Consider the following 26,381-nt stretch of genomic DNA (forward strand, 5'->3'; position numbering starts at 1 on the left):
GGGAAAAGGAAAAAAACGAGGAAGTTTGATCAAACAGTACAAAAAATGAAGGTAAAGCATTTGGACCAGATACTTCCTTGGAGAAATGGACAGCGCTACTGTGTGTGAATAACAGGTACTCTGCGAATCTTTGATCCCCTTGGACTTTCTAAAGAAATAATATTATTCTAGATAATATAGCTATATAACAATGGAGAAAGATTGAAAGATATGATCACCTGGAGTACTAGTTCTAGTTTTTTAGCCAGTTTTCTAGTTTGCATTTAATAAAACTTTTTTGGGGCTCCACAAAGATGTGATGTTGCAATCTTGGTCAGATGATCCGCCACATTTTATACAATGTCCTCATGGCTTGGTACTACAGTTAACAATCTCGCACTAAGTCTGATTTGAACCTAGTTGCAATAAAGTACCGTGCTGGTTCTAGCTTGCGTAGGGGAAGAGCTCTGAACTGAGTAGGAGCTTTTCAGTACTTCACGGAAGGCGGACTGGGCGGGGGAAGTCCGCAAACCCGACACGGTGCATCCCAATGGCTGATAGGGAACGTTACTGTAAATATGCAGGACAGGTGCGAATAAGATCCATATTGGACATGACTGGTTACTCATTCTCCGAAGCAAAACAACACGCACATTAGAGAGATAATTGGACAGAAATAGCCAAATCAAACAAATTACATGACGCCACTACATTAGACTAATTAGTACCTACACCAAATTAGAAGAACACCTAAGTAAAGTTCAATTTGGATTCAGAGCAGGAATCGGAACGAAGGAAGCACTTTTCAGTTTGCGAATTCTTATACAAAGAGCCAGGGATGTTAACTGCGATGTGTATGCATGTTTCATCGGTTTCGAGAAGTCATTTGACAAAGTACCACATGGGAAATAATGGATATCCTAAAAACATCAAGACTCGAGGGTAAGGATATAAGACTAATCTCAAAATTATATCTCCAACAAAAAGCAACAGTGCGATTCGATGCCTAAACTTAGTTAGTGTCTCGAACTAACCTAAACCGTGATATTTCAGCACAGGTGTTGAATATTTCATCTTAGCGTGACAGCGGCCACTAGAACGGACCAGACCACAGAATCTAGGAATGGTAAGAAGATTCCGGAAAATTCTAAAATAATGCAGACTAAGTGATTACTAGCATTTGGCAAACTAAGCTACATTCTTAAAAACAAAAGATATCCACAGCATCTTAAGACCAAAGTATACAATCAATGCGTAATCCCTGTTCTCACTTATGGTTCCCAAACGTGGACATTTACAAAAGCAAACATGGATAAAATCATAAAAACCCATGACAATAAAAAGACAATGGAAAGACAAATGTTGCACACAAGACTAATGAATAAAAAGAGAAACGAGTGGATAAGAGAGAAAACAAAAGTGAGGAAGTTGTAAAATTGAAATGGAGATTTGCCGGACACAAGATAAGACAAAAAGAAGACCGGAACAAAACTCTTATAAGTTGGAGACCGTGGGAATATAAACGAAGCAGAGGAAGGCCCCAAATAAGATGGGCAGATGATATCAAGAAGCACGAGGGCTCTAGGTGGATGACTGTAGCGACAGATAGAGAAGAATGGAAAAGGATTGGGGAGGCCTATGTCCAAAGATGGACAGAAAAAGGCTAATTAGATAGATAGAAGTGATTACTATATAAAGGTAATTGGCATGTGACGAGGTGTCACGTTGACGTTTTCTGGTAAAAGTTAAGTTGTATTTAAGTTTTAGCTAAATATACATGTTTTAATAATAATATAATAATATAATATATGTAATATTAAATATTTTTTTTAAAACCGAACACAACTGTATACATATTTAAAATCTTAAATAGAAACAACCATTTTCATTGCAGATTCGGATTCTGCAAAAATTCATAAACAACTGTATTCAGTAGCATAAAAATTAGTTTTCAGACTTCTGATCTGTATTTGTTTTTCTGCAACTACAGCGCCATCTATCGCGAATCGAAAAAAATTCAGATAACACATTGTTTACTTTTTCACGTACAATCTGGTTTTGCAATAAAACAATGGGGTTTTTAATTTACGATTTTAAACTTGCCTCCCACCAAATCCGTACAGGGTGGGGGAGTCGTGTTTACTGTCAATCGATAGATTTTCGAATAATGTTAAACTTGTGTTTTTTGGTTTTTCATTTAGCAGTGTATTTCTCGTGATATTAAACCGTTTCCACAATTTTCCTAGGGTATTAGATCCGTAATATAAAATGGGTATTTTACTTAAGATTCCAAAGTTGTCCCCATCCCTAAACCCAAGGTGTGGGGTGAGGGACCGTGTTTGATGTCATTCGATAGATTTTTGAAAAATATTGATTACGTATTTTTCAGTTTTTCGATCCGATGTAAATTTCGCGAGATATTCGACCGTCTTGCTTCTCTTTTGGCACACCCAGTATATACATTTCAAGAACTGTACGAAACAGTTCAAATTAAAAGTAAAAACTCACCCTATCAGTGATCCTCTCCTCAACTTTTCCCCTCTTCAAATTCCTAGCTCGAATAACTTTCCCAGGTCCGTCGAATTCATCCATCGCTCACTTTTACAAACACAAATATTAACCACTCGGCAGGAATCTCGAAATTTTAACACTCACACTATATATTTTTACTTTAAAAAATTTGTTTTCGTGCTACATTATTACAAGAGGACGGGATAAAAATTTGAATTTCAATTTAATATTTAATCATCTCGGCGACGTTCGGTGATTGATTCATTGTTTGTTTGATGAGTTGATTAGATCATCTGAAACAATAGAAAAATAAATTGTTAGTAAACAATATCGTATAAAAATGTGTTGGTTGATTATTGGGAAAATATTTCCTTGATACATAATAGCTTTCAACAAGTATATCAATATCTTTGGAGAAAAACCCAAAAACTCTCTTCACGTTTTGACTTCCGAAGTGGACGCTGTTTTAATCCTTAAACCGAAACATGTCTATAGTGCATAATGGAAAACATAATACGGTCTTAGGAACCAGGCGTAAAAATATCTACATAGAAACATTTATTTTTATTTTGGGGGCATAATTTTATATTTTTATTAATAAAAGAAACTACTGATACTAATATTCTGAAATTTTTTTAACACAGAGATACTTACAAAAATATTAACAAAACTTAAACTGAAGTAAACAGGACGATTTTTAGTAATTATTATCAATTATAAACATGGACCTTCATTATTATACTACAATTATTGGATACTTTTCTGCTGCCACGCCAGCAAATAAGATTGCTACATTGTATACACTTGTGTAGGTAATCTTCATCTTATAACCTCTGTTGTAAAAACAAAAAGTTATATTAAAATTAATTTATTTTTCAATTTCACAAATATTACCGAGACTCTTATGTGACAGACTGTACTTATTGCCTCAAAATATTAGTGTCATAAATACCTTATAAGGGCCTAGAGTTAAACCGACGCCGGCTTGTTGACCCTTTTAGATAAAGGCGGCTACAGACACACATGCAAGCTTGTCCAGCATGCTTGTTAAATCTTTTTGTACTATGGATAGTCCTATCAGGGAAAATGCTTAGGGTCCCTTGTCCAGGGTCACGGATGAAGTCCACAACGGCAGCCACGGCGGAGAAGAATTCCTTCGGTACGGTGTGGATGGCAGAAGTGGCAATCCCTTGATTTTAGGGATTATATAGAATCACTACATGTACTACAGGAAATAATCCTGGATCGGCTTGAAACTGGGCTATCACAAGCATGACTGGAGCAGTTTAAATGATTGTGATACTACGATGGGGAAGGCAACGGGAAACCACCCCACTATTATTCCCTAGTTCAATCATAATGGCACTATCATATGATAAGAAAAGGTATACTGATCATGGTCATCGGACACCAAGATCCGACAGGAGAAGACAAGCACACAGGGCTTCCCAGGCCGTTATCCAGCGAAATCAATGTGATAAAGAAAAAGAAATCAGAATAAAATCAGGTATCAGAATAGGCACATGGAATGTGAGAAGTCTCTACGAGCTTAGGTAAGATACAAAAGGTAAGATACAAAAGACCATACGTGAGATGATAAGGCTCAATATACCAGTTCTTGGGATAAGCGAAATGCGGTGGCCAGGGACTGGTAAATGTAACATAGACGACCACGATGTATTCTATTGTATTCTAAGTTTATGCGCCCACAGCAAGCAGTAGTGAAGATGACATAGAGAATTTTTATGACGGTATAAAGAAGGTAATGAGGCAGCTGAAAAACAAAGACATTACTATAATAATGGGGGACTTCAATGCCAAAGTAGGAAAAGATAGACAAGGAAACAATGTAGGGAATTTTGGACTTGGACAACGTAATGATAGAGGAGACCGTTTTGTAGAATTCTGCGTAGAGAACAATCTTTGTGTGACAAATACATTCTTCAAACTACCCAAGCGTCATTTATATACTTGGAAGTCACCAGCAGATACTAAAGAAAAGATCATAAGAAATCAGATCGATTATATAACAATTAACGAGATGTACCGAAATTCAATCAAAATAAATAAAACACTACCTGGAGCCGATGTCCCCTCAGATCATAACTTATTAATCAGTGACATAAAACTCAAACTTAAAATAGTAAAACGCCAACAACCGACTAACCGACTAAACACTGACTGTATCCAAAATAATAGTCATGAAATTACACAAGAGATAAAAAAGAAGTTCGAAAAATCGAAAGAAACACATAACGTCGAAGACCACTGGAATCATGTCAAAAGCATTATGCAAGAAACAACTAAAAAGTATAAAATTATTAATAATCGCAAACAACAATGGATGACTGATGAAATATTGGGATTAATGGAAAGCAGGAGAAAACAGAAAAATAAAAACACTGAAGAATACAATAAAATTCATAAAGAAATCAGAAGGAAAATCCGGGATGCAAAGGAAAAATGGTACAGCAACAAATGTCTTGAAATAAAAGAACTGTAGAAAAATAATGACACGTTTAATATGTACAAAAAGGTGAAAGAAATAACTGGAACATATAGATCAACTGCAAGTAGTTTACTTGATAAACACGGAAATATTATAGTCAATGAACAAGACAGATTAGAGAAGTGGAAAGAATATATTAAGGAGCTGTTTGATGACGATAGAACAGAAATTCAAATCAAAAACATATCGACTGGTCCAAACATAACACTCGATGAAATGGAAAGAGCTATAAAGCTATCAGAGAATAGGAAAGCAACCGGTGCAGATGAAATTCCAAGCGAAATAATCAAACTGCTCGACGATAAAGGCAAGTATTCTCTTCTAAGCCTCTTTAATAAAATATACGAAACAGGACATATACCAACAGACTGGCTACTGTCAACATTTGTAATGATACCGAAAAAAATAAATGCCAAACAGTGTGGCGATCATCGCACTATCAGTCTGATGAGTCATGTACTGAAAATTTTCCTAAGAATACTGCACTCGAGAATTTACAACAAAATAGAAGTACAACTAAGTGAAACACAATTTGGTTTCAGAAACAACCTCGGAACCAGAGAAGCACTCTTCAGTTTGCAGGTCATGGTTCAAAGATGTAGGGATATAGCACAATCAGTATATATGTGTTTTATCGACTTCGAAAAGGCCTTTGACCGAGTAAACCATGACAAACTTATAGGTGTCTTGCAACAGGTGGGAATTGATGACCGAGACCTCCGTATTATCAAAAATTTGTATTGGCATCAATGTGCAAACATACGAGCTGGACACAACATGACGGAAGCAGTAGAAATACAACGTGGAGTGAGGCAAGGATGTATTCTATCACCTCTACTTTTTAATATCTACTCCGAATTTATTTTCAAAGAAGCCTTAGTTGAAGATACAGGCATTAAAATCAACGGAATTAATGTCAACAATCTCAGATATGCAGATGACACGGTACTTATTGCCACTAATAAAGAAGACCTGCAACGACTTATAAACAGGGTAACCGAAGCATGTGATGAATATGGGCTAAAACTTAATACTTCTAAGACAAAACTTATGGTTGTCAGCAAATTAGAGTTAGAAAGTGTCCACAATATTACTTACTTGGGTGCAAACGTTAACGATAACTGGGATATAAATAAATAAGAATACGCATTGAAAAAGCCAGAGCCGCCTTCTATAAATGAAAGAAAATTCTAATTAATAGAGATATTACGTTAAACCTTAAAGTCAGATTATTATGCTGCTAAATATTCTCCACATTGCTGTATGGTATGGAGAGCTGGACCCTTACAGAGACATTAATGAAAAAATTAGAGGCCTTTGAGATGTGGATTTATCGACAAGTATTGCGGATAAGTTGGGTTAATCGAATAAGAAATGAAATAGTTTTACATCGAATGAAAAAGAGCACAGAAATAACAAAAATGATAAAAATTCGAATGCTACAATATTTCGGTCATGTAATGAGACATCCAGAGAGGTATAACCTTCTACATCTCATAATACAGTGTAAGATCGCCGGAAGGAGAGGCCCAGGCCGGCGAAGAACATCCTGGCTCCGAAATCTCCGAGAATTGTATCAAGAGACCACCGCTAATTTATTAAGAGCCGCCGTAAACAAAGTTATTATTGCCAATATGATGGCCAACGTTCGATAATCGGACAGGGTACTGAAAGAAGAAGAAGTACAAGCACGCTTGAGTGTCTGTAGGGAAATGTCTTTGTAACTGTACAAGCGGCTTGAGGATTAAGGATCTTAATTATGCATGCTTGAACTAAGCGTGCTTGCGCAAGCAATACGGTACGTGTGTACCCAATATTTTCAAGCTTAAACAAGTTGGCGTCCGTTGTATTGCTTTGTGAAGTAGCATTTGAGTAATTTTCGTCATGACTAGTGATCTCAAAAAGGTTAACCGCACGCTTTTTTATTCGAGATTTCGTACAAACATGCTTGTACGTGTGGTGCCAAAGGCAAATTGTGCATACTTGTACAAAAAGATTGAACAAGCATGCTGGACAAGCTTGCAGTTGTATCTGTAGCCGCCTTAAGATTTGGTTTAAGCCAAAAACTATCGCAGATGTGATTGTGTGTCTCAAGTTGAGAGCCGATGTGCGGCTGTGTGCCGTACTTTGCACCTAAGCGCCTAAGCAAACTCTTTAATTAGTAATAGTGATTTTGTAAATATTCTCTAGTTATTAAATGTGTAGTATCGATTGATTACGCTTTATTTTTCTCTAAGTACAACCCTATCAAACCAAACACATATGTAAGAATCATCGCCGTGAAGTTTGCTTATATATATATCGAAGAAAACTCTTTAACGGTCCATGGTCCTAAAATATTTGGTACTGTACACGCAGCGGAAAGGAATTTAATAAGCTTTCCCCCGACAATTGGTGGAGATCAGACAAAGTTCCATCAATCTCCCATAATTTAATCTTACTAAGTTATATTATACGTTTCTGGGACGACCTATTTGAGGATGCCAGACTATTTTTATGTTTTGTGTTCATATATTAATGGTCAGGATCTGCGTTAGTATAACGCCGGGATCTGACAGAACGTGGACTAGCGTTCTTCATCGGCGAAGAGATAGAAAATACATAATAGAAAAAGACAATATCTAAAGACGGGAACCAACGCCACGTGGAATACCGTTTTCCCCTCAATATTTGTGGTTTACAATCCCTGGGATAGGACAAAACTGTCTATTTACGGTACCACTTTTTCTTATTTTGGAAAAAACTGCAATCGGACATTTCTACACGAAAGTAATAGTAATAAACTATACAAATCAATAAATACTTATCGTCGTCGTTTATATCGACATACCACCGAGTTCATTTATGTTATTAATCAAACAAAAAAAATTGTGATGAAATATCTAATGCTCTTAATAATCATTACCTCGACATTTTTTAAAATACTCCAACCTTTAAACGTTTAATAGCAATACTTCAACTATCATTATATAACAGTAAAAAGCCATCAGAAATAAATTGATTTTTGCAAATGTAATACTTTGTATCCACAATCTATATACTCACTGAAGAATGAAGAAGACGATCACGAACGATATTGAAATCGCAATTGAGAAAATGAACATTTCACGGAGATTAATGGTCGTGCCAAATTTTAAACCGGATATACTCGTAGAATTTATGTTATTGTTCTTAAGATTTAAAAATAAATACAAAAGAATAAGTAATTGTAAAACGTGTTTCAACATTCTTGAGGCAATCAATCAGAAGATATGTATACAGTACTGTGCGAATTAATGGAATCATAGGCTGTTTTAATGAAAAAACAGTTCATTTAGAAAAAAATTGTATTTTGACAAAACTATAAAGGTAAACTTAGATCATTTAGTAGGAAATCGCTGCCTTAGAACTAGTCTATGTCCAAAATTGGCTGTTTGCTGTTTTTTTTACGAAAAGTTTCCTCGTTACAGTGGGTACTTATAGGCGAGCGGTTTATCCCTATAAGCAGAGCATCAACCGACTAAAATTCTTTTTGCGTTTCTAATGCACCAAACCTTTTTTATTCGATTCTATATATTTTTCCAAGATGAAATGTATTTTTTTTTAATTTTTACAAGTGGGCCGGCAATTGTTATTAACAAATAACTTATACAAAAAAGCAATTTCACCGAATTGTTTCGGAATCAATTTTTTTAGGTGTATCTCATCAAAATAAACACTTTGTCTCTCTTGATAATTTTTCGAAAAATGCTTCCTTTTCGAGTTATTTGCATTTTTTTGTTGAAAAAATGCCGTAATTAGTGATTTTTGGGATTTTTTTTCTAAAAAACTACTAAATGAATTGCAATTTTACAGATAGCTTTATAATCTCTAAGCCGTCGAGTACAAGTTAGAATATTTTGACAAGAATAAATGGTTTCTATCTCGCTAAAAACGTGAACCCAAATATTTCGAATAAGCCTTTCGAGAGTATCCCGCTAAGCGTGTACAGCGGTTGAGGTGCTGTAGGCGCTAAAAAAAAATGCATCTAATGATAAATTACCACCTTCGAAACCAGCATTATTACAACATTACTTAAGAGCAAAGTGGCAAATAAATGAATGGATTCAAGCAAAAAACAATATTATTTCATCTCTTGATCCATTAACCCATGGTTGGACAATGGAAAATAATTGTTTCGATTTTAATTATTTTGAAGGCGAAACTAGTTTAGATATGTCACAAAAGTATTTCTGCTCATGTACCGGAAAATGTTGTACAAAAAATTGTAATTGTATTTCCTATAATTTAGAATGCTGCGCAGTATGTGCATGTACACCAGAGAATTGTAAAAATGTTAAAGACGACTTTATTGAAGACAATGAAATGAGCTTATTAGATGGAAATCCTGTTGCTGTTGACGAAAATTTTCAAATTATTGACAATGAAAACGATGTATAATTAATATTAGATTTTAATTTTATTATATTTTTCAATGAAAATTAATTATATATTGCTTAATGTCTGTTAATTAAGGCTAATGCTTTCACTGTAATAAAACATTCAATAATATAGTCACCACGTATATTAAAAGAAACATTACATTATAATAGCATTGTAAAAAATTAATTTTAATTGTTTTAATTATAATATGTATAATAAAAATAATTAGAAATATCTTTTTTTTAATAAATTGTACGTAATATTTGTATTGAATTAATTTTTTAAATTTAAACAAACATTTCTACGGGCCGCACGCCTGTATCGCCGCAACCGCTGTACACACTTAGCGGTAGACTGCTCGAAAAGCATATTCGAAATGTCAAAATATTCTAACTTGTACTCGACGGTTTAAAGATTATAAAGCTATTTGTAGAATTGCAATTCATTTAGTAGTTTTTAGAAAAAAAATCCCAAAAATCACTAATTAAGGCATTTTTTCAACAAAAAAATGCAAATAACTCGAAAAGGAAGCATTTTTCGAAAAATTATCAAGAGAGAAAAAGTGTTTATTTTGATGAGATACACGTAAAAAAATTGATTCCGAAGCAATTCGGTGAAATTGCTTTTTTGTATTAGTTATTTGTTAATAACAATTGCCGGCCCACTTGTAAAAATTAAAAAAAAAATACATTTCATCTTGGAAAAATATATAGAATCGAATAAAAAACGTTTGGTGCATTAAAAATGCAAAAAGAATTTTAGTCGGTATATTCTATTTCTAAGCATCTTTTGAGGGGTAAACCGCTCGCCTATTACTGCAGAAATATTGTAAGTCCTGGTTTAAAATTATTTAAGCATTTCAAATAATACTGAAGTAGTCTATGTCCATTGTCTTAATTTTGTTGGTGCAGAAGTAGTGTATTTCAACATTTATTAGTTCTCTTCTAATCTGAGCTGATTTAAATCAAATATACTGAGTGCAGAACTAGCCTATCTGGAGATAGACTAGTTCTGCACTCGCCAGATCGTGGCAGCACTAGTCTAGTTTTTGTAAACATGTAAACATTTTGTAAACAATTGTGTTAAGTATATCTCAAAATCAATAGTAAAAATTGTACTCGAAAAACAATATCTATTTTTCCTGTTTCCCTGTTTGGGAATTCATATAATTATGTTGAGTCGTGAGAAGTATATGAAGGCACTGCCACAACAATGTAAGTATTAGTAATATTAATAGAATTTTAATAGTCCCTGTTTGTACAATTAAATAGTTTAATTTCATTAACTTACGTTTTAGTTTATAAAGGTTAATTTTATAATTACATTTTAGCAAATAGTAATTTTTGTTATTGGCCTATACCTTAGGATTTTGAAATAAATAATATAGAGGAGAAGCCTATTATGCGCTCGAGAGTAAGGAATTCTAAAACTGATAACTGCGCTAATGTTGCTGTAAATGTTGCGCTGTAAATGTTGACGATAAGGATGATGAAGAAACGTCGACAGGTAGTAGTAGAAAACAATCAAGCAGGTCTATGTCTTATTTCTATTATCTTTGTACTTCTGAAAAGAGGGAAAGAGTTTGTAAAATGTTTTTTCTGAATACATTGTGTCTTTCACATCAAATGGTAAAAACAGCATTTTTCAAAAGAGATAAAATACTGAATACAGTTGGCGAAGATGAATGAGGAAAAAATGTCTGTGCTACAAAATTATCTGACAAAACAAAACAGTCAGTGATGGATCATATCATGTTTCGAAGGTAGAAATTCATTATTACGAAAAATATACATAAAGGCAATATTTAGATTTAAATCTAAATATTACAAAAATGTATGATTTATATAAAGAAGACTGTATGAATAAAAATATTCAACAATTCACGAAGTTGTCAATGTATCGATCTTCATTTAACACAAATTTTAACCTTGGATTCTTCAAACCAGAAAGGGATTTGTGTGACCTATGCGAAAAACATAAAAACAGCAATGAAGAAGAGCGAAATGAAATATAAGATTTAATTGAAGACCATTTAAAGAACAAGATGCTTTCAAGAGAATGATGATACCTATTTTGCAGCAGTTTTTGATATGCAACAAGTTCTTCAAACGCCCCATTTAGATGTATCTCAGTTGTATTATCGGAGAAAGATTTCTGTTTACAATCTGAGTATTTTTATGATCACAAAAAAAGGTTATTACTGCATGTGGGATGAGATAAAAGGACTGAGGGGATCCAATGAATTAACTTCTTGTGTTAAAAAATTAATTGAAGAAACGGATCTGGAAGGAAAACAAGAAATGTGTTTTTTTCTGACAACAGTGGGGGACAAAATCTCAACAGAAATGCTGTTGTAATGTATAAAGATCTTGCTGCTAAACATACAATTAAAATTTCCTACTTTTTCTTTGAAAAGGGACATATCCAAAACGAATTTGATAGTATACATAGTAATGTTGAAAGGGGTTCAAAAAATGTTGCTATATACATGCCAAGACCATTACGTGATAATCATGACGTGTTCAAATTGCGACAATTTTGAGGAATTATAACTTTTTATTTTTCACCGTATTTTGGCGAACATGTTTTTCTTTAGTTTGTAGAATCTTAGGCTATAAGTTTATTTAGAGGTGTGTGGTCAATAAAATTTTTCATAATATCTAAGTGTATGTATTGTTCACTCGTGTTTTTTGACTAGCATAATTGCAATATGTTGGATAAATGATGTTTACCATTTAAATCTAAGACTAGGACTGAAAAACCAAGATTAACCATTTTAAATGATTAAATTTAAAAATTTTAACTTCCTGCGTTAGTTTAGTACGGGGTATGACATACCTCGGAACACCTGGAACAGGGGTGTAGAGTTGTGTTATAAAGGTAGCACCTTTTATCGGAACGACCACATCGAGCGTCATAGACGGGAGATGGTTCTTGATAACTGGTCCTCATAAGACAGCTAACTCTCACTTATGGCTCCACGTGCCACACCCCGGGCAACTGCATTGGTCTGCAGGCTAAACTAAGTGAGGGTAGCCAGATATGGCGAAAATTTTACCGAGCAATTGCCGGTATAAGCTATCCCCCACTTGCTGACCAACGGCTTCGGGCAGATGAGTTGGTAAGTGGTAGGGCACTCTTTTGTCCTGGAGTTGAGAAATCGGCTCTGAAGGCGAATGAACCAAAATTTGGCCAACGGCATAAGGATGTAGAAGGCAAGGGGAAACCACTACATTAAAGATCCCTATGGATTTCCCCAGGAAAATTATCATGGCTTTCGATAAGGAATATGTTACTGATCATGGACTTCGGAAGTCAAGATCCGGCAAGGGAGGATACTTAAACTCAGAATGCAAGGCCTCCCAGGTCGACATCATGCGAAATCCTTGCAACAACAAAACAATTTTGAAGAGTAAAACACCTAAATTGAGATGCTTACAAATCGCCACCTGGAACGTTAAAAGTATGTACGAAAGTGGCAAAGAACATAACATCGTAAAAGAAGTCAAGAGACTCAAAATCGATATAATGGGTATCAGTGAAACTCATTGGCCCAACTCGGGAGAATGTAATATCCTAGACCATGCAATGTACTACTCTGGTAACGATACCCCTAAACACAATCATGGAGTTGGAATAATCGTTGCACCTCGTTTAAAATCGTCAATAAAATCCTACATTGCACTATCAGACCGAATGATTCTTTTACAGCTGTATGCGTCCCCATTTGATTTGAACATAATACAGATATACGCACCTACAGCTGACAAAGAGGAAACAATAATAGAAGACTTCTACGAACAACTAGAAATCTTAATTAAGGCAACCAAAAAGAATGAAATAACACTTATAATGGGAGATTTCAACGCGAAAGTAGGACTAGGCAAAACAGGAAAGGTAGTGGGAAATTTCGGACTTGGTGAAAGAAACGAAAGAGGAGATCGTCTAGTTCAATTTTGCCAAGAACACAACCTAGTACTTACTAACACTCTCTTTAAGCTCCTGCACCGTAGACTATACCTGGAAATCACCGGCAGACTCACCTGGTAAAATAATCAGAAATCAAATAGATTATATCGCTGCACCAATCAGGTTTAGAAACTCCATCAAAGCCGTAAAAACTTACCCGGGTGCGGACGTAGCATCAGACCACAATCCGGTGGTATGTAAGTTTGAAGTAAAGTTAAAAAAAGCCAAATGTAAAGAACAAGCCCGAAACGCTAGATATTAGGAAGCTTTCCAACAACAATATTAAACAACAGATGCAGGAGAATTTAAATACCGAAATATCAAAAATCCTTAAAAATAACAATGAACCGCTGGAAAAGTGGAGTGAAATTAAAGAAGAGATTAGGACTTCAAGCACTAAGTTTTTACTACCTGATAAGAGAAAAAAGAAAGACTGGATGACTGCAGAAATCCTTGACATGATGGAAGAGAGACGGATATATAAAACTAAAGATACTGCCAAATACCGCGAAACCCATAGACGAATTAGAGCTGAGATAAGAAAAACTAAAGAGAAATGGTTCTCGGAGAGATGCGAAGAAATCGAACAGTGCGAAAAGGTATACGACTATCACAATATGCATAAGAAGATAAAGGAACTCACAACAAAGAAAAGCTACAATATTTTATCGAAAGGGCTATGCGATGATAATAGAAATCTACAACTAGACCCCGACAAAATAGTTAGAATCTGGGAAACTTATGTGGAACAACTGTTTAATGATGACCGTCCTAGTGGGTATACACTGAGCAATGATGATACTGGCCCTTCTATTCTAAAATCAGAAGTGGAGAATGCTATAAAGGGTCTTAAAAATAACAAAAGACCAGGCAACGATAACGTATACGGGGAAGTATTGAAAATGCTGTGCGAAACAAACAGTCAATTTCTAGACTCACTCGTCAGACTCTTTAACAATATTTATAACAGCGGGGAGTTTCCTGAAGACTGGCTAGAGTCAACTTTTGTTGCCATACCGAAAAAACCAAAAGCAAAGTCTTGTGATCAACATCGGATGATAAGTCTAATTAACATCATTTCGAAGGCATACACCAAGGTTATTTACAACAGAATAAGCAAAAAATGCGAGGATAACATTGGAGATTCGCAGTTTGGGTTTCGGAATTCTCTTGGGACAAGAGAAGCACTTTTTAGTCTACAGGTACTCATCCAGCGCTGCAGAGATATGAACAAAGACGTGTACATATGCTTTATAGACTACGCAAAAGCATTCGATAACGTAAAGCACGAAAAGATAATTGAAGTTCTCCATAAGATCGGAGTCGACTACAGAGAAATTCGAACAATAGCGAGTCTCTATTGGGGCCAAAGAGCTAAAGTGAAAGTAGGATCTACATTGACCAATAAAATTGAGATCAAGAAAGGGGTACGACAGGGCTGTATCTTGTCTCCTATTGTCTTTAATATATACTCAGAAGAAGTATTTAAGACAGCGCTGGAGGAAAGCACAGAAGGCATAAAGATAAATGGAGAAATAATTAATAACATAAGGTATGCTGATGACACTGTGATTCTAGCAAGTAGCATGGAGGAACTGAGCAGCCTAATGAGTAAGATACAAAAAACAAGTGCACAATACGGACTCAGACTAAATATCACAAAAACCAAATGGATGTTAGTAAGCAAAACCCAACAACCACCACAGCAACTGATATTAGGGCATCGTTCACTAGCATGAAGCAAATTTTCACCTCTAAAAGCCTCACCCTACCTTTCAAAATTCGACTTCTGAAATGTTATGTATTCCCGGTTTTGTTATATGGAATGGAGGCGTGGACAATGACCGCAACATTGATGAAAAAAGTAGAGGCCTTCGAAATGTAGGCTTACCGACGTATATTACGTATATCCTGGACTGAGCACATGACCAACGAAGAGGTACTACGCCGGATAGGTAAAGAGAGAGAGGTAGAAATAAGTATAAAGAAAAGAAAGTTGGAATACTTGGGTCACGTTATGAGACATAATAAATATAGAGTACTACAACTGATCGTTCAAGGGAAAATAGACAACAGAAGGGGTCCAGGGAGGAGAAGACACTCGTGGCTCCAAAACTTGCGGCAATGGTTCGGATTGTCATCTGCTGAACTATTCAGATCTGCCGTAAACAAAGTCAGAATAGCCATGTTGATTGCCAACGTTCGGAACGGACAAGGCACATGAAGAAGAAGAAGAAGGAACACCTCTCGTGCTAATTTATCTAAGCACACTAACGCAGGGTTAAAGGTTGTTGATGAACAAGGGAGTCATGGACATTTAACAAAATAGTTTTTTCTCTCAGAGAATACGCACCGTTTTTAAGTTTAACAGCAACCAATTGAAACGATGACGTTATTTTAACGCATGGACTGAACTGCTAACTGATTGTCAAAGTCATTAATAAAGGATTATCCCCTAATCATCTCTACATACAGTACTTTGCAATTCTACAGTGGAATAAAAAGATCAAAAAATCATTTACATATTAGAAAAGAGTACAATAAAGATAGGGACGAAGTTTGAACTTTAAATAAATGTTTTATACTGAAAAATGAATGTTGTTGAAATAAATTATTTGGAAATTAGCTGTAAAACTACTACACCAGTAAGAATAAGAATCATCAGAATTTAGATTCAGACAACACTCAAAAACGATAACGCAGTTATTAGAAAGTTGACATATGGAAAGGTTAGATAACAATCAAATACCACAAAAAATATAAATGGAGGCTCAAAAATCGGTAAATAATTAAAAATAATAAATTTAATTCATTTAATAATTATAATAATAAATAATAATATTCAAAAATACATATTTTTCTAATAAGCTTACCAGCAAGATCTCTATCAAGAAAATTGTCTCTCCAGTAACATAGTCCTTGAAAAGTCCCAACAAACAGAATATTACTTTATTTTTTTTTTTTAACAGAACACTATTAAACAATCAATTGTTCAGTACTATCAACCCACAATATCACTGCTAAGGAAATTACCAACTGTATCAAATAATTAAGAAAATTGGAATTTTGCAGAGGTGGTAAAGTGTAGTTGATTCTATTGACCGGATATAGCATATCAGCTTTTTCATCGCGTAAGCCAATTTAATCTGATAACTAGGCATATATTTTTTAATGTAGTAATCGAAAATAGCTATTTATAAAAAAATCGGTATTTTTATCCGAAATGTATAGACCCAAAACAACGTTAACGGAATTTCAGTACTATGGTAAATATTAGATATATATAGTATGGAATAAATTAATTTTTGTAATTGATGATTTTTTTAAATGAATCATGGACATGTGCTAGCCCATTTGAAAGGTTAGTCAATTATCTATTCAGTGATATAAACATTAACATTATTATTTATATAGTGTGGCCACAAAATATTTAATTTTTGAATTAATTAATTTACACAAGAAGTATATTATTATGTAATATATGTAACACAAAATACATTTTACTACTGTCAAAAAACCGAAAAAACTGTTTTCGGTTTTTCACAATTTCCAATCTAAGTGGTGTAAGATCAGAAGATCTTGGGGGCCAGAATATTGTTTCTTGACTACCAATCAATTTCCTAGGAACGCATCTATTTAAAAAATCACGAACAGGATAGAACTAAAATAAATTCCCATAATAAGCACAGAGATAAGTAGAGCTATAGTAAAAAGTATAGTTTTTAAAAATCGAGTTGGTTTGGGTCAAATTTAAGTCAGTTCTTTGCATTTTCTAATAAGGACTAGTTTATTGCATAAAATAAATAATGGCCCTATTACTACAATACTACTACATATTACTATTACTATAGTACTTTACTACAAATAAAATGATAAGTACCTTAAGTACCTAGGTCCGGTATTACAGCGAAATATCGATCCTAGGGAAATAGAGATGCGTGTAGTAGAATTAGAACGGGATGGATGAACTGGAAGGAAGAATTGCATGTTATGTACTTAAAAAGAAAAAGGGACAACAAATGCATGTGGTAGAAATGAGAATGCTTAGATGGATGAGTGGAGTGACAAAAACCGATACAATTAAGAATGAATATATTAGGAACTCCGTAGGAAAAATCAAGTGGTGTAAGATCTGCATCCTCCGTTCGTAACGAGGTTGTTTTGCAGCGGGTGGAAAAAGTTACGGAAGTGGTCAGAACAGTCAAAAATCGCAAACTGGAATATTTTGGCCTTGTTGTCACCTAGATATATATACTGAAGAAGCGTGCCAGGTCGAGGAATGGTTTAACAGACCATCTGCATCCCTTTTCCTAGCTGCCGTCAACAAAATTAGTATAAACAATTTGATAACCAAATCACGATAATCGAACAGGGCACAGAAAGATAAAAGGATGAAGTCGAAGGAGAAACTGAATGCATACGGTGAAAATGAGAATGCTTCTAGATGGATGAGTGGAGTGACAAAAAAGGATACAATTAAGAATGAGTATATTAAGGAAATTCTACGAGAGGCACCAATTGATGCCAAAAAGAGAGGGCATTGGTTAATCTGATTCGGGCATGTTCAACAACGAGACTTTAATCACTGAATGCGAAGAATTGCAGATTTACAAGTCCCTGGAGAGGAAGACCAAAGCAGACCTGGGAAGATATTCTAGCACGACATGTCGGTAAAGGGAAATGAGATTGGTATGACCCAAGATAGAAAAGTAGAGAGAAATGTAATTAGGGAAGCCGATCCCGCATAGAGATAAAACCAAAGAGGATGCTTTTGTACTCCAGTAATATCTTATATTTGTATAAAATTTTAATAAACTTGTCAATAAATAAAATTTAATAAAAACACAGGTATTTATTTTAAATGATATATCTGTCAACCTGAGTAATATTTAATATTTGTGAAATAGACACATCAAAAATGTCTAAGGAACACCATTATTATTTCACTTTTTTCAGTAAAACCGTGAAAACTTCTTTGTTAATACATTCCATTAGATTTGAAAACTTTTTCTCTACAAATCAAGGTATGCCATGAAAATTAGTATGTTAAGCTTCAAATTGTAAAGACAAAAAGGATGTTAGAAACAGCAGAGATGAAAACACTTGAAAAATTGATGGTAAGACACTATGGGACACTAAGTACAGATATACGACGTAGATGCAAGGTGGAGAACACCAAGAACTGGGTAAGAAATAGAAGAGTAGTATGGAACGATCATATAAGCCGAATGACAACAAATAGAGTAGTAAAGACGGCAAAAGACGGTTCCCCAATAGGTAGACGATCAGTAGGAAGACCACGAAAACGATGAAACGACAACTTACTGGGGGCATATTGAAGAACAGACAGAGTCATGTCTATATAAAAAAGAAGAAGAAGAAGAAATTGTAAAGAAATAGTGCTTCAAATTTTAAAGATAGTCTGTATTTCGTTTAAAATTTTGCTAAAACAAGATTATTAAACGCAACGATAGTTGTGGAGCGTCGCCATTTAATACATGGTTAAATACTAAGTGCTTGAATATGACAATATATTCAGGCTGGTCTTTCACAAGTGATGTTGCACGTTATTGTGACGTGTCTCGAAGCGTGATTTCACGTTTGTGGCGTCGCGTCTGTATGAACAATTTAGTATTGTCGCTGAAAGACATGGAGGTCGTCAACGTGCAACTATTCTTCGACATGATCGGTATGTGGTAGGATTAGCTAGTCGAAATGTGCATATAACTGAACGTGAACTCTATGCTTCATTAGAAAATACCCACAATATTACTGTATGTGACCAAACATTTACATGAAACTGACCTGCACACCAGACGTCCATTGAGGGTTGCCATGTTACGTTATGGAAATCGTGGACTCTCATTAATGTGGGCGCAATAACGTGTGCATTAGCGATTTAGCGCTTACGTGTGAATGAAGTTCTGTGTTATTCACAACTGAAGCTAGGGTTTGTCTCTGCCATGATTCAAGAAGAGTAAGAAGAGGACCTGCTCGATAAGAGAGACTCAAGCATTTACAGTGTGTTCGTCCATATATTGGTATACATGTTTGATGTTGGCTGGAATAATTTTTCATCATCGGCTGAAACTGTTCTTGTTTTTGTGGAAGACACTTTGAATAAATCTCATTATATTGGTCGTATCTTAGAACCTGTTGTCCTTCAATTTGCCACTGCTGCAGGTCCAGATTTGAGTTACATGTAAGATAATGCAAGGCCACATAATGCAGCAACAATAAGAGATCCTTATCTGCACAATGTTCATACTAGACATTTCACTAGAAGTTTTTTTACTAGAAGTTTTCAAGATCTTCTTACAATGGAATGGATCCTGTTGCCTCAAAACGTCATTGATAATTTAATTTTAAGCATGTCAAGGAGGTCTCAAGCTGTAATTAATACTGCTGGAGGAAACACAGATTATTAAACACATTTTTTTGTTAGATTTTTATGTTTTATATCCTCTTTTATGTCAAAAATGTCCATTATATTAGTGTACTTCTTGACTTTTGTTTGATTATTTCATCATAGAGAAATCATATTATACTGAAATTAAGATTTAATTCATTGCTGACTAATCAGACATTATAACGTTATATCACTTTTTAAAATCAAATCAAAATTGATGTATATGTGTAAAAAAATTTATGTTCCTTAAACATTTTTGATGTGTTTAGTTTGAATTTGATATTTCTACTAATAATGGATGAAGACATACAAAACACTTACTGTTTCTTTAAACTGGATTTCACAGAAGATGTCTAATTTGAACAGTTGGATAATACAAAAATTAACCGCACTGTCTTCCTCCCTACACATATTCCACTAAATTTGACACAGAAATGAAAAAATAGAAAAACAACTAATTAAAATAAATGCGGCGAGAACAGACTACGGTCTGTCTACACATCGATCCACAATCTAAATACTCACTGAAGAATAGCGAGGAGGAGATATCAAATCAGAATTGAAATATTTTCACGCTAGACCATCACCGATTGATTGCCATTGTTCCTTTTCGTTGCCGTAAACTATTTATGTTTTTAATTTCTTCTAAATTGTTCATTAATAGTTATTTTATGCTCAATTGGAGGCGGCTTTTGGAGGTGATGCGCCCAAACATCTGGCGTGATTTATGGAGGTGATTTTTTGCAGGCGGGTCGGGAGTTCAACCTTGATCCCGTTTCAGCGTGACAAATGTTTTTACTTGATGTGTACGTTACTATCAATAGGAGTTAGGAAGTATGGGAAGTTTAAGTTATAGTTGGGAGAACAATAAGTATATCAATACTAAGGACGCTCTTTTAATATATTTATATGTACATATTATGATCTGCTTTCTCTTACTTTTATATTAACCTTTTATTTATTTAATGACAATAAATGAATTATTTAATTAATTATCTAAGTGTCTCAAATCATACATAAAAAAAATAATCTCAGGGTGCCTTTTTATTATACAAAAAAAATTAAATCAGCTTAGGTTATACTTATCTTTTCTCGTGGCTTCCAGTATTTCTTAGTTGTTTTTTATCGGGATAAAATAGGAAAAGGAAATAAATAGAAATAACATCAATAAACAAATACAAATATCTTTTATTATCAAAAGAAATAATATTAAGATTTATCAAATAAATTCCATGGGCTTAACTGTCCCAATGAAAATTGTACCACATAAAATAATTTTAATTTACCAAATATCTATCGGTTTCTTTTTTTATTGATAAAACAACATAAACAAGAAATTTGGATATTCGTAAAATAATTACACTTCCTATGAAAATTTTAAAATATTGGAATCTTTGTTCATATGTTTTTGTACTCAAAAAAAAAATAAAATTCTGAATATTATAAAAAGAAACTTTTTAAATGTATTAAGCAATATTAATAATTATCCTTTGACGTAAAAAAACTTAATGATATTTGCAATGTGAATCAGAAAACTTAAATTTAAATTTTTTTAAAAAACTTTTATAAAATTTATGGTATTTTAAAATAGCGATAATTTTTTATCTTCTGATGGTATAGAGTATTTTTTTTGAAACAAAAAAAATTCTGTCACAAAAAATTATTGACTGACTTTTTAATTTGCACACGACGATGTCTCCTTTCGACCAAAACAGCCCCCTCTTGTTGACTATGTTAGGCTAGCAATCAAAGCCTTCTCCGTTCTAAGTATCAAACTATCAGCATACCAGCAACTCGTTCTCCAAAACACGAGCAGGTCTCTTTTACCAGTACTCGTTCAAACAAACTCCAAAATTCCTCTCTTTCATATACTAACAATCTCCTGAGACCCAAGTATTTTTTTTACTTGGTGTGGCAAATATTTTCAATAGTTATAGTTCATGTGACTTACCCACTTGGACATTATAGAATTAAGGAGGTATTCGACTTCTCAACTTTGACCTATCTCTCGTTCCACCTTTCAGCCAACCACTTCTAACTATTAACACCACCGGTACTTGCTTCTTAATTGACTACACAAAACTTCACTTGCATCTTTTCGGATGACCATCACATAATAATCTTTTCTACTCCAAACTTTCAAACATTCACTCTCTTTCATCTCCATTCCAAACTCGCTAACCAATCAGAAAATTACTATATCCCTTCTCTTATTTTACATCAGAAAAACCCCAAGCATCGCTTCTAAACAACTTGCTTTGAAAATGATAACGGTTTTATCTTATACTTTCTAAATACAATCACTACCTGGTTTGCTTTGGCCTTTCCAGCGAAACACAACCAAAGGCTTTTAAAATATAATATGTACAAATACCGGGAAACAATTGTCTATTCACATTTAAGTATTTACTAATGTTTTTCAGTCTTTCAGGGTAAAACTCATTATGGATAAACCCACTGCTTAAAACTAACTTATAACAAATATTTACAAATCGATGTACAGAGAGTTGCAAATTTATGTGCCCGCGTTTTATAACAAAATAAAATTTTTATTCTATCTTTGATTGATAACATGAAACACAGCAATATATACTCTTTTTAGTTGACCAAGCTTTCGTAAATCTTTTTTTGCATCATCAGGGTGCTACAATAAGCACAATTAGTACAAATTACAGAACAAAAATTATTTTGTATCTTACACTACACAGATATTTAACAAATATTTAAAAAACTAGGAATCCGAAGATTTCCTACTTGGCGAAACTAAATTCTAATCTTTATCACTGTGCTTTCTAAAACTTGCAAAACAGACAGATTAATGAATTAGTCGGCAAGGGAATTAATAATTTGCATTCCACATGCCGTTTATCAAGGTAAAAATTCGTAATGAATTTAGTTTCTGGTACTCCAAACAGAGTAAAGAACTAAAACATAAAGACGGTATTAGATTTTATTTCGATGCAGGGCACCTGGAAGCCGCTTATACGTATTTCAACCTCTTTAGGTCTCATCAGAGCGACATATGCAGTTTCCTTTACAAATATTGAAATAAAATTATGTTGCAAAATCATCACAGAAAATGTAGTCATATTATAAAAATTCTTGGTTATACTTATACTTAACCGGAAACCAAACAATTGGTTGTGAATTCATAATTATTAACTTAAAACGACAGAACGATGGATGTTAGTCCAGAATGTTAGTCATCAGTTAGAATGATAATAATGTAAAGTTAATAGTGTACCTGATAGGTGCTACATTTTCTGAAAAAAAGGCAAAAAGACTTTTATGAAATAGAAGAGATAATTTATTTTCTAATGGTTTTATTAGTTTATGATTAATCTAAACACTAAAAAGAAACTTTCATCCTATAAAAGTGTTGTTACTCGCTCCCTCCCTAATATTCATAAACCTACCTTAACTATGAGACCTACAGTTTCCTCCATAGGCTCACCAACTGAACATATTGCGGGCTTTCTCACTAATTTTAACTGAAGCTTATGATTAGAATATTGATTACTACATCAGAGATTCTTTCCAAGTTGTCGAGTTGTTTAACAGAACTGTCTTACCACATAATTATGTTCTCGTCAGATAAAATTTCTGCAGTGAGTAGCATTGATTATGGTATGTTTATTGAGATGATAGAGTTCTTGTTTAATTTCACTTGGTTTTCTTCTAAGTAAAAATATTATAAACAAATTTTTAGCACTTCGATGATAGTCATCTTCAACATTAAAATTAAGCTTCATTTTTCATAGACTTAAACTGATGATGAAACAAAACTTTTCTAAAAATTGGGGAGTACCGACAGAAGCGTATACTTCTTATAGCGTGTTAATACTATATGTAGGTTAATGAAATTTTATGTCTGCTTATTACTGAATTATTAATATTTTTTATAATAACCCTACACATTTAAATGAGGGGGTTATTAATTAATTTTCATTAAATACTTTTCATTTGTAAATATGTACTAATCTATAAACGACTCTAAAATTTCTAAAATAAACTTTTGTTTATTTTAATTAGTTTTATTTAATTTTATATAATTTTATTTCATTTTTATAATTTTTTATAATTATTTATAATTTTTAATTTTTATTTAATTTTTTATTATTTATAATTTTTTATAATTTTATTTAATTTTGTTTATTTAATTTTAAATACTTAATTTTATATAATTTTTTATAATTTTATGTAATTTTATTTATTTAATTTAATTTTGTTTAATTTTATTTAATTCTTTTTAAATTGACTTCATTTAAATAGCTTTATTTAATTTTACTTAATTTTGCATAATACTACTTAAGTTTATTTAATTTTATTGAATTTTGTTTATTTAACTTAATTGTATTTAGTTTTAATTAATTTTATTTAATTTTTATAATTTTTAATTTTTATTTAATAATTGATGATACAGTAAAACCTCCCTTAACCGAAACCTTTTTAACCGAAACATCGTTTAACCGAAACGGCTGACAGTTTCAATAATTTCGCCAATAAAAAGTAAATTTTTATAACAAAACGTAAACAACTAAATTAACTTCACTCACTGATGATGCCTATGTGTGTTGGGAAATCAAAAAAACTAAGAGTTTTAAAAGATATTTCCGAAAAAGAACTTCCAGTTTTTTGTAGAAGCCAAAAAAGGTCATGGATGTTGATCACTTTATTTTCAGAATGGTTTGAAAATAAATTCGTCCCAAGTGTAAAATCCTTTTTAAAATCAAAAAACCTTCCCATCAAAGCATTGTTGCTTATTGACAATGCGTCAACTCACCCTCAAAATCTACAAAATGGTGACAATTGTCAGATTTTTATTCATTATAGAGGAGCATTTTTAAGACATCTGTTATAACAGGAGATGAATGAATCCAAAAGTATTCCCTCAATTCTCAAATCTTTAACAATGAAACATGTTGTTTATTGGTGTCCTGAGTCGTGGGCCAAGGTCAAATCTTCAAATTTGAAAAAATGCTGGAACAAACATGATGGGATTTTGATTGACGATCCTGAAGAAGAAAATGGTAAAGAAACGACAGAAGAAATTAAACAGTTAATGAAAAATTTGCCGGGATGTGACGAAATTAACTAAGAAGAGATACTAAGAGTGAGTGGTTAGCAGCCGATGACTCAAAAAGTGAATTCACCGACCAGGACATCATTGAAATGGTTCATCATCCAGACAACCTGAGCGTATCAGACGACGAAGATGACGGACGAACCCAACAGACAACAGGCAGCACGAGACCGCCGACGATTTTTTCAATGCCTTAGAGGTAAGAATTTTATACAGTAGGCCTAATTAGTTAGGGGCACGACTAGGTTCTTAATTTTTGTTGTCATTGTATAAAGTTTTGTCCTTTTCAGATTGCTTTACGTTTCGTCGAACAATCGAATGAGGCAAACCATGACGTTCTGCAAATGAACGATGGAGATATAGCTGCAAAACATCGTTGTCAAATGAAAACGCAAAAGAAAATAGAAGATTTCTTTAAAAAAGCTTGTTGAACTTGTTCATTTTCCTTAATTCCGAAACGCCCAATTATTTCGGTTAACGGAGGTTTTACTGTATTTATAATCTTATTAATATTATTTAATTTTTGCTTAATTTGTTTAATTTTATTTAAAGCTGAAGAAAAGAAGATTGATTAAAATTTGAAAATCTAGCTGTATCAAAACATTTGAAAGTAAGTAAGTAATGAAAAACTATTTAATAATATAAGATTTTATTAGTGATTTGTTGTTTTCTATTTTTATTTTTTTTTATTTATTTACATTGAGTATTCAATTGTTTGTTACATAATCCATTGTTGCAATAATTATGTGATATATATATTTGATTCAAAATTCATTCAGAAATTTTTGTGATTCGGCAACAATATCAACGACGTCATATCGACGTAGATAATGACGTGCATCGGGATTTATACTATACTAACTGTAGACCCCTATCTTACCGAGGGCACTGGAAGGTTTATGAAGGAGGGTGACTTACTTTTTGGACATATCTCGTATGTTCCTTTTAATTTTTAAGTTTCAGTCTTAATTCGGTACTGTTGATCAATTCCACACACGTAAAGTACGTTTTATATAAATATGCGAGTAGTTTACTATTTATATCTTTTTCTTTTATTATTACCACTAGAGAACAATTTGGATCTATTAGTATTCACATGATTTAACAATAAAAATACCATCAGCACGACCGCCTTTAAAAAGTATGCCAAATCGACTAATATCTGTTATTTTCTAATTCAGTAGATTTGTTGGTGTTTCTGACAATAAACTCTCAAGGTCGTATGTTACTTTCCTATAAATAAATATGTGCATGTGACCAAAGAATTTATTTTAAGAGAAAAAGACAATGCTCGTCTTTCTTGACATTTTTTCAAGAACGTAAAACAATCTTATATTTCAATTATTACTGATTCAGCAGTAATCAAAAAAAAAATTTAGGGAGTCAAAAAAAGGTTTTAGAATTATTATGTTACATTATTAGATATCTGAGTCGCTCAGATATGTCTTTAATCTTTATAATAATGCTGCGAAAGGATAAAAATATTAAAGATGTCCGAAGCCAGAGGTATATGAGGTCAA

General features: G+C 33.3%; 1 protein-coding gene across 9 annotated transcripts in view; it reads right to left on the minus strand.

Annotated features, from left to right (window-relative positions):
- Wdr62 (WD repeat domain 62) overlaps positions 1–26,381 on the minus strand; it is a 466,085-nt gene that overhangs the window by 386,553 nt on the left and 53,151 nt on the right. For 8 of the 9 annotated variants that reach the window (XM_072525572.1, XM_072525571.1, XM_072525568.1 and 5 more), the window contains exon 2: positions 2,488–2,783. In XM_072525572.1, coding sequence (XP_072381673.1) covers positions 2,488–2,571 — 84 coding nt within the window. In that variant the 5' untranslated portion in view covers positions 2,572–2,783. Of the gene's footprint in view, positions 1–2,487; positions 2,784–16,242; positions 16,268–26,381 lie in introns of those variants that run through there. The other variant, XM_072525561.1, reaches the window with a different exon arrangement.

This window comes from Diabrotica undecimpunctata, chromosome 3 (assembly GCF_040954645.1).
Source record: "Diabrotica undecimpunctata isolate CICGRU chromosome 3, icDiaUnde3, whole genome shotgun sequence".
In the NCBI taxonomy this organism is placed as follows: Eukaryota; Metazoa; Arthropoda; class Insecta; order Coleoptera; family Chrysomelidae; genus Diabrotica; species Diabrotica undecimpunctata.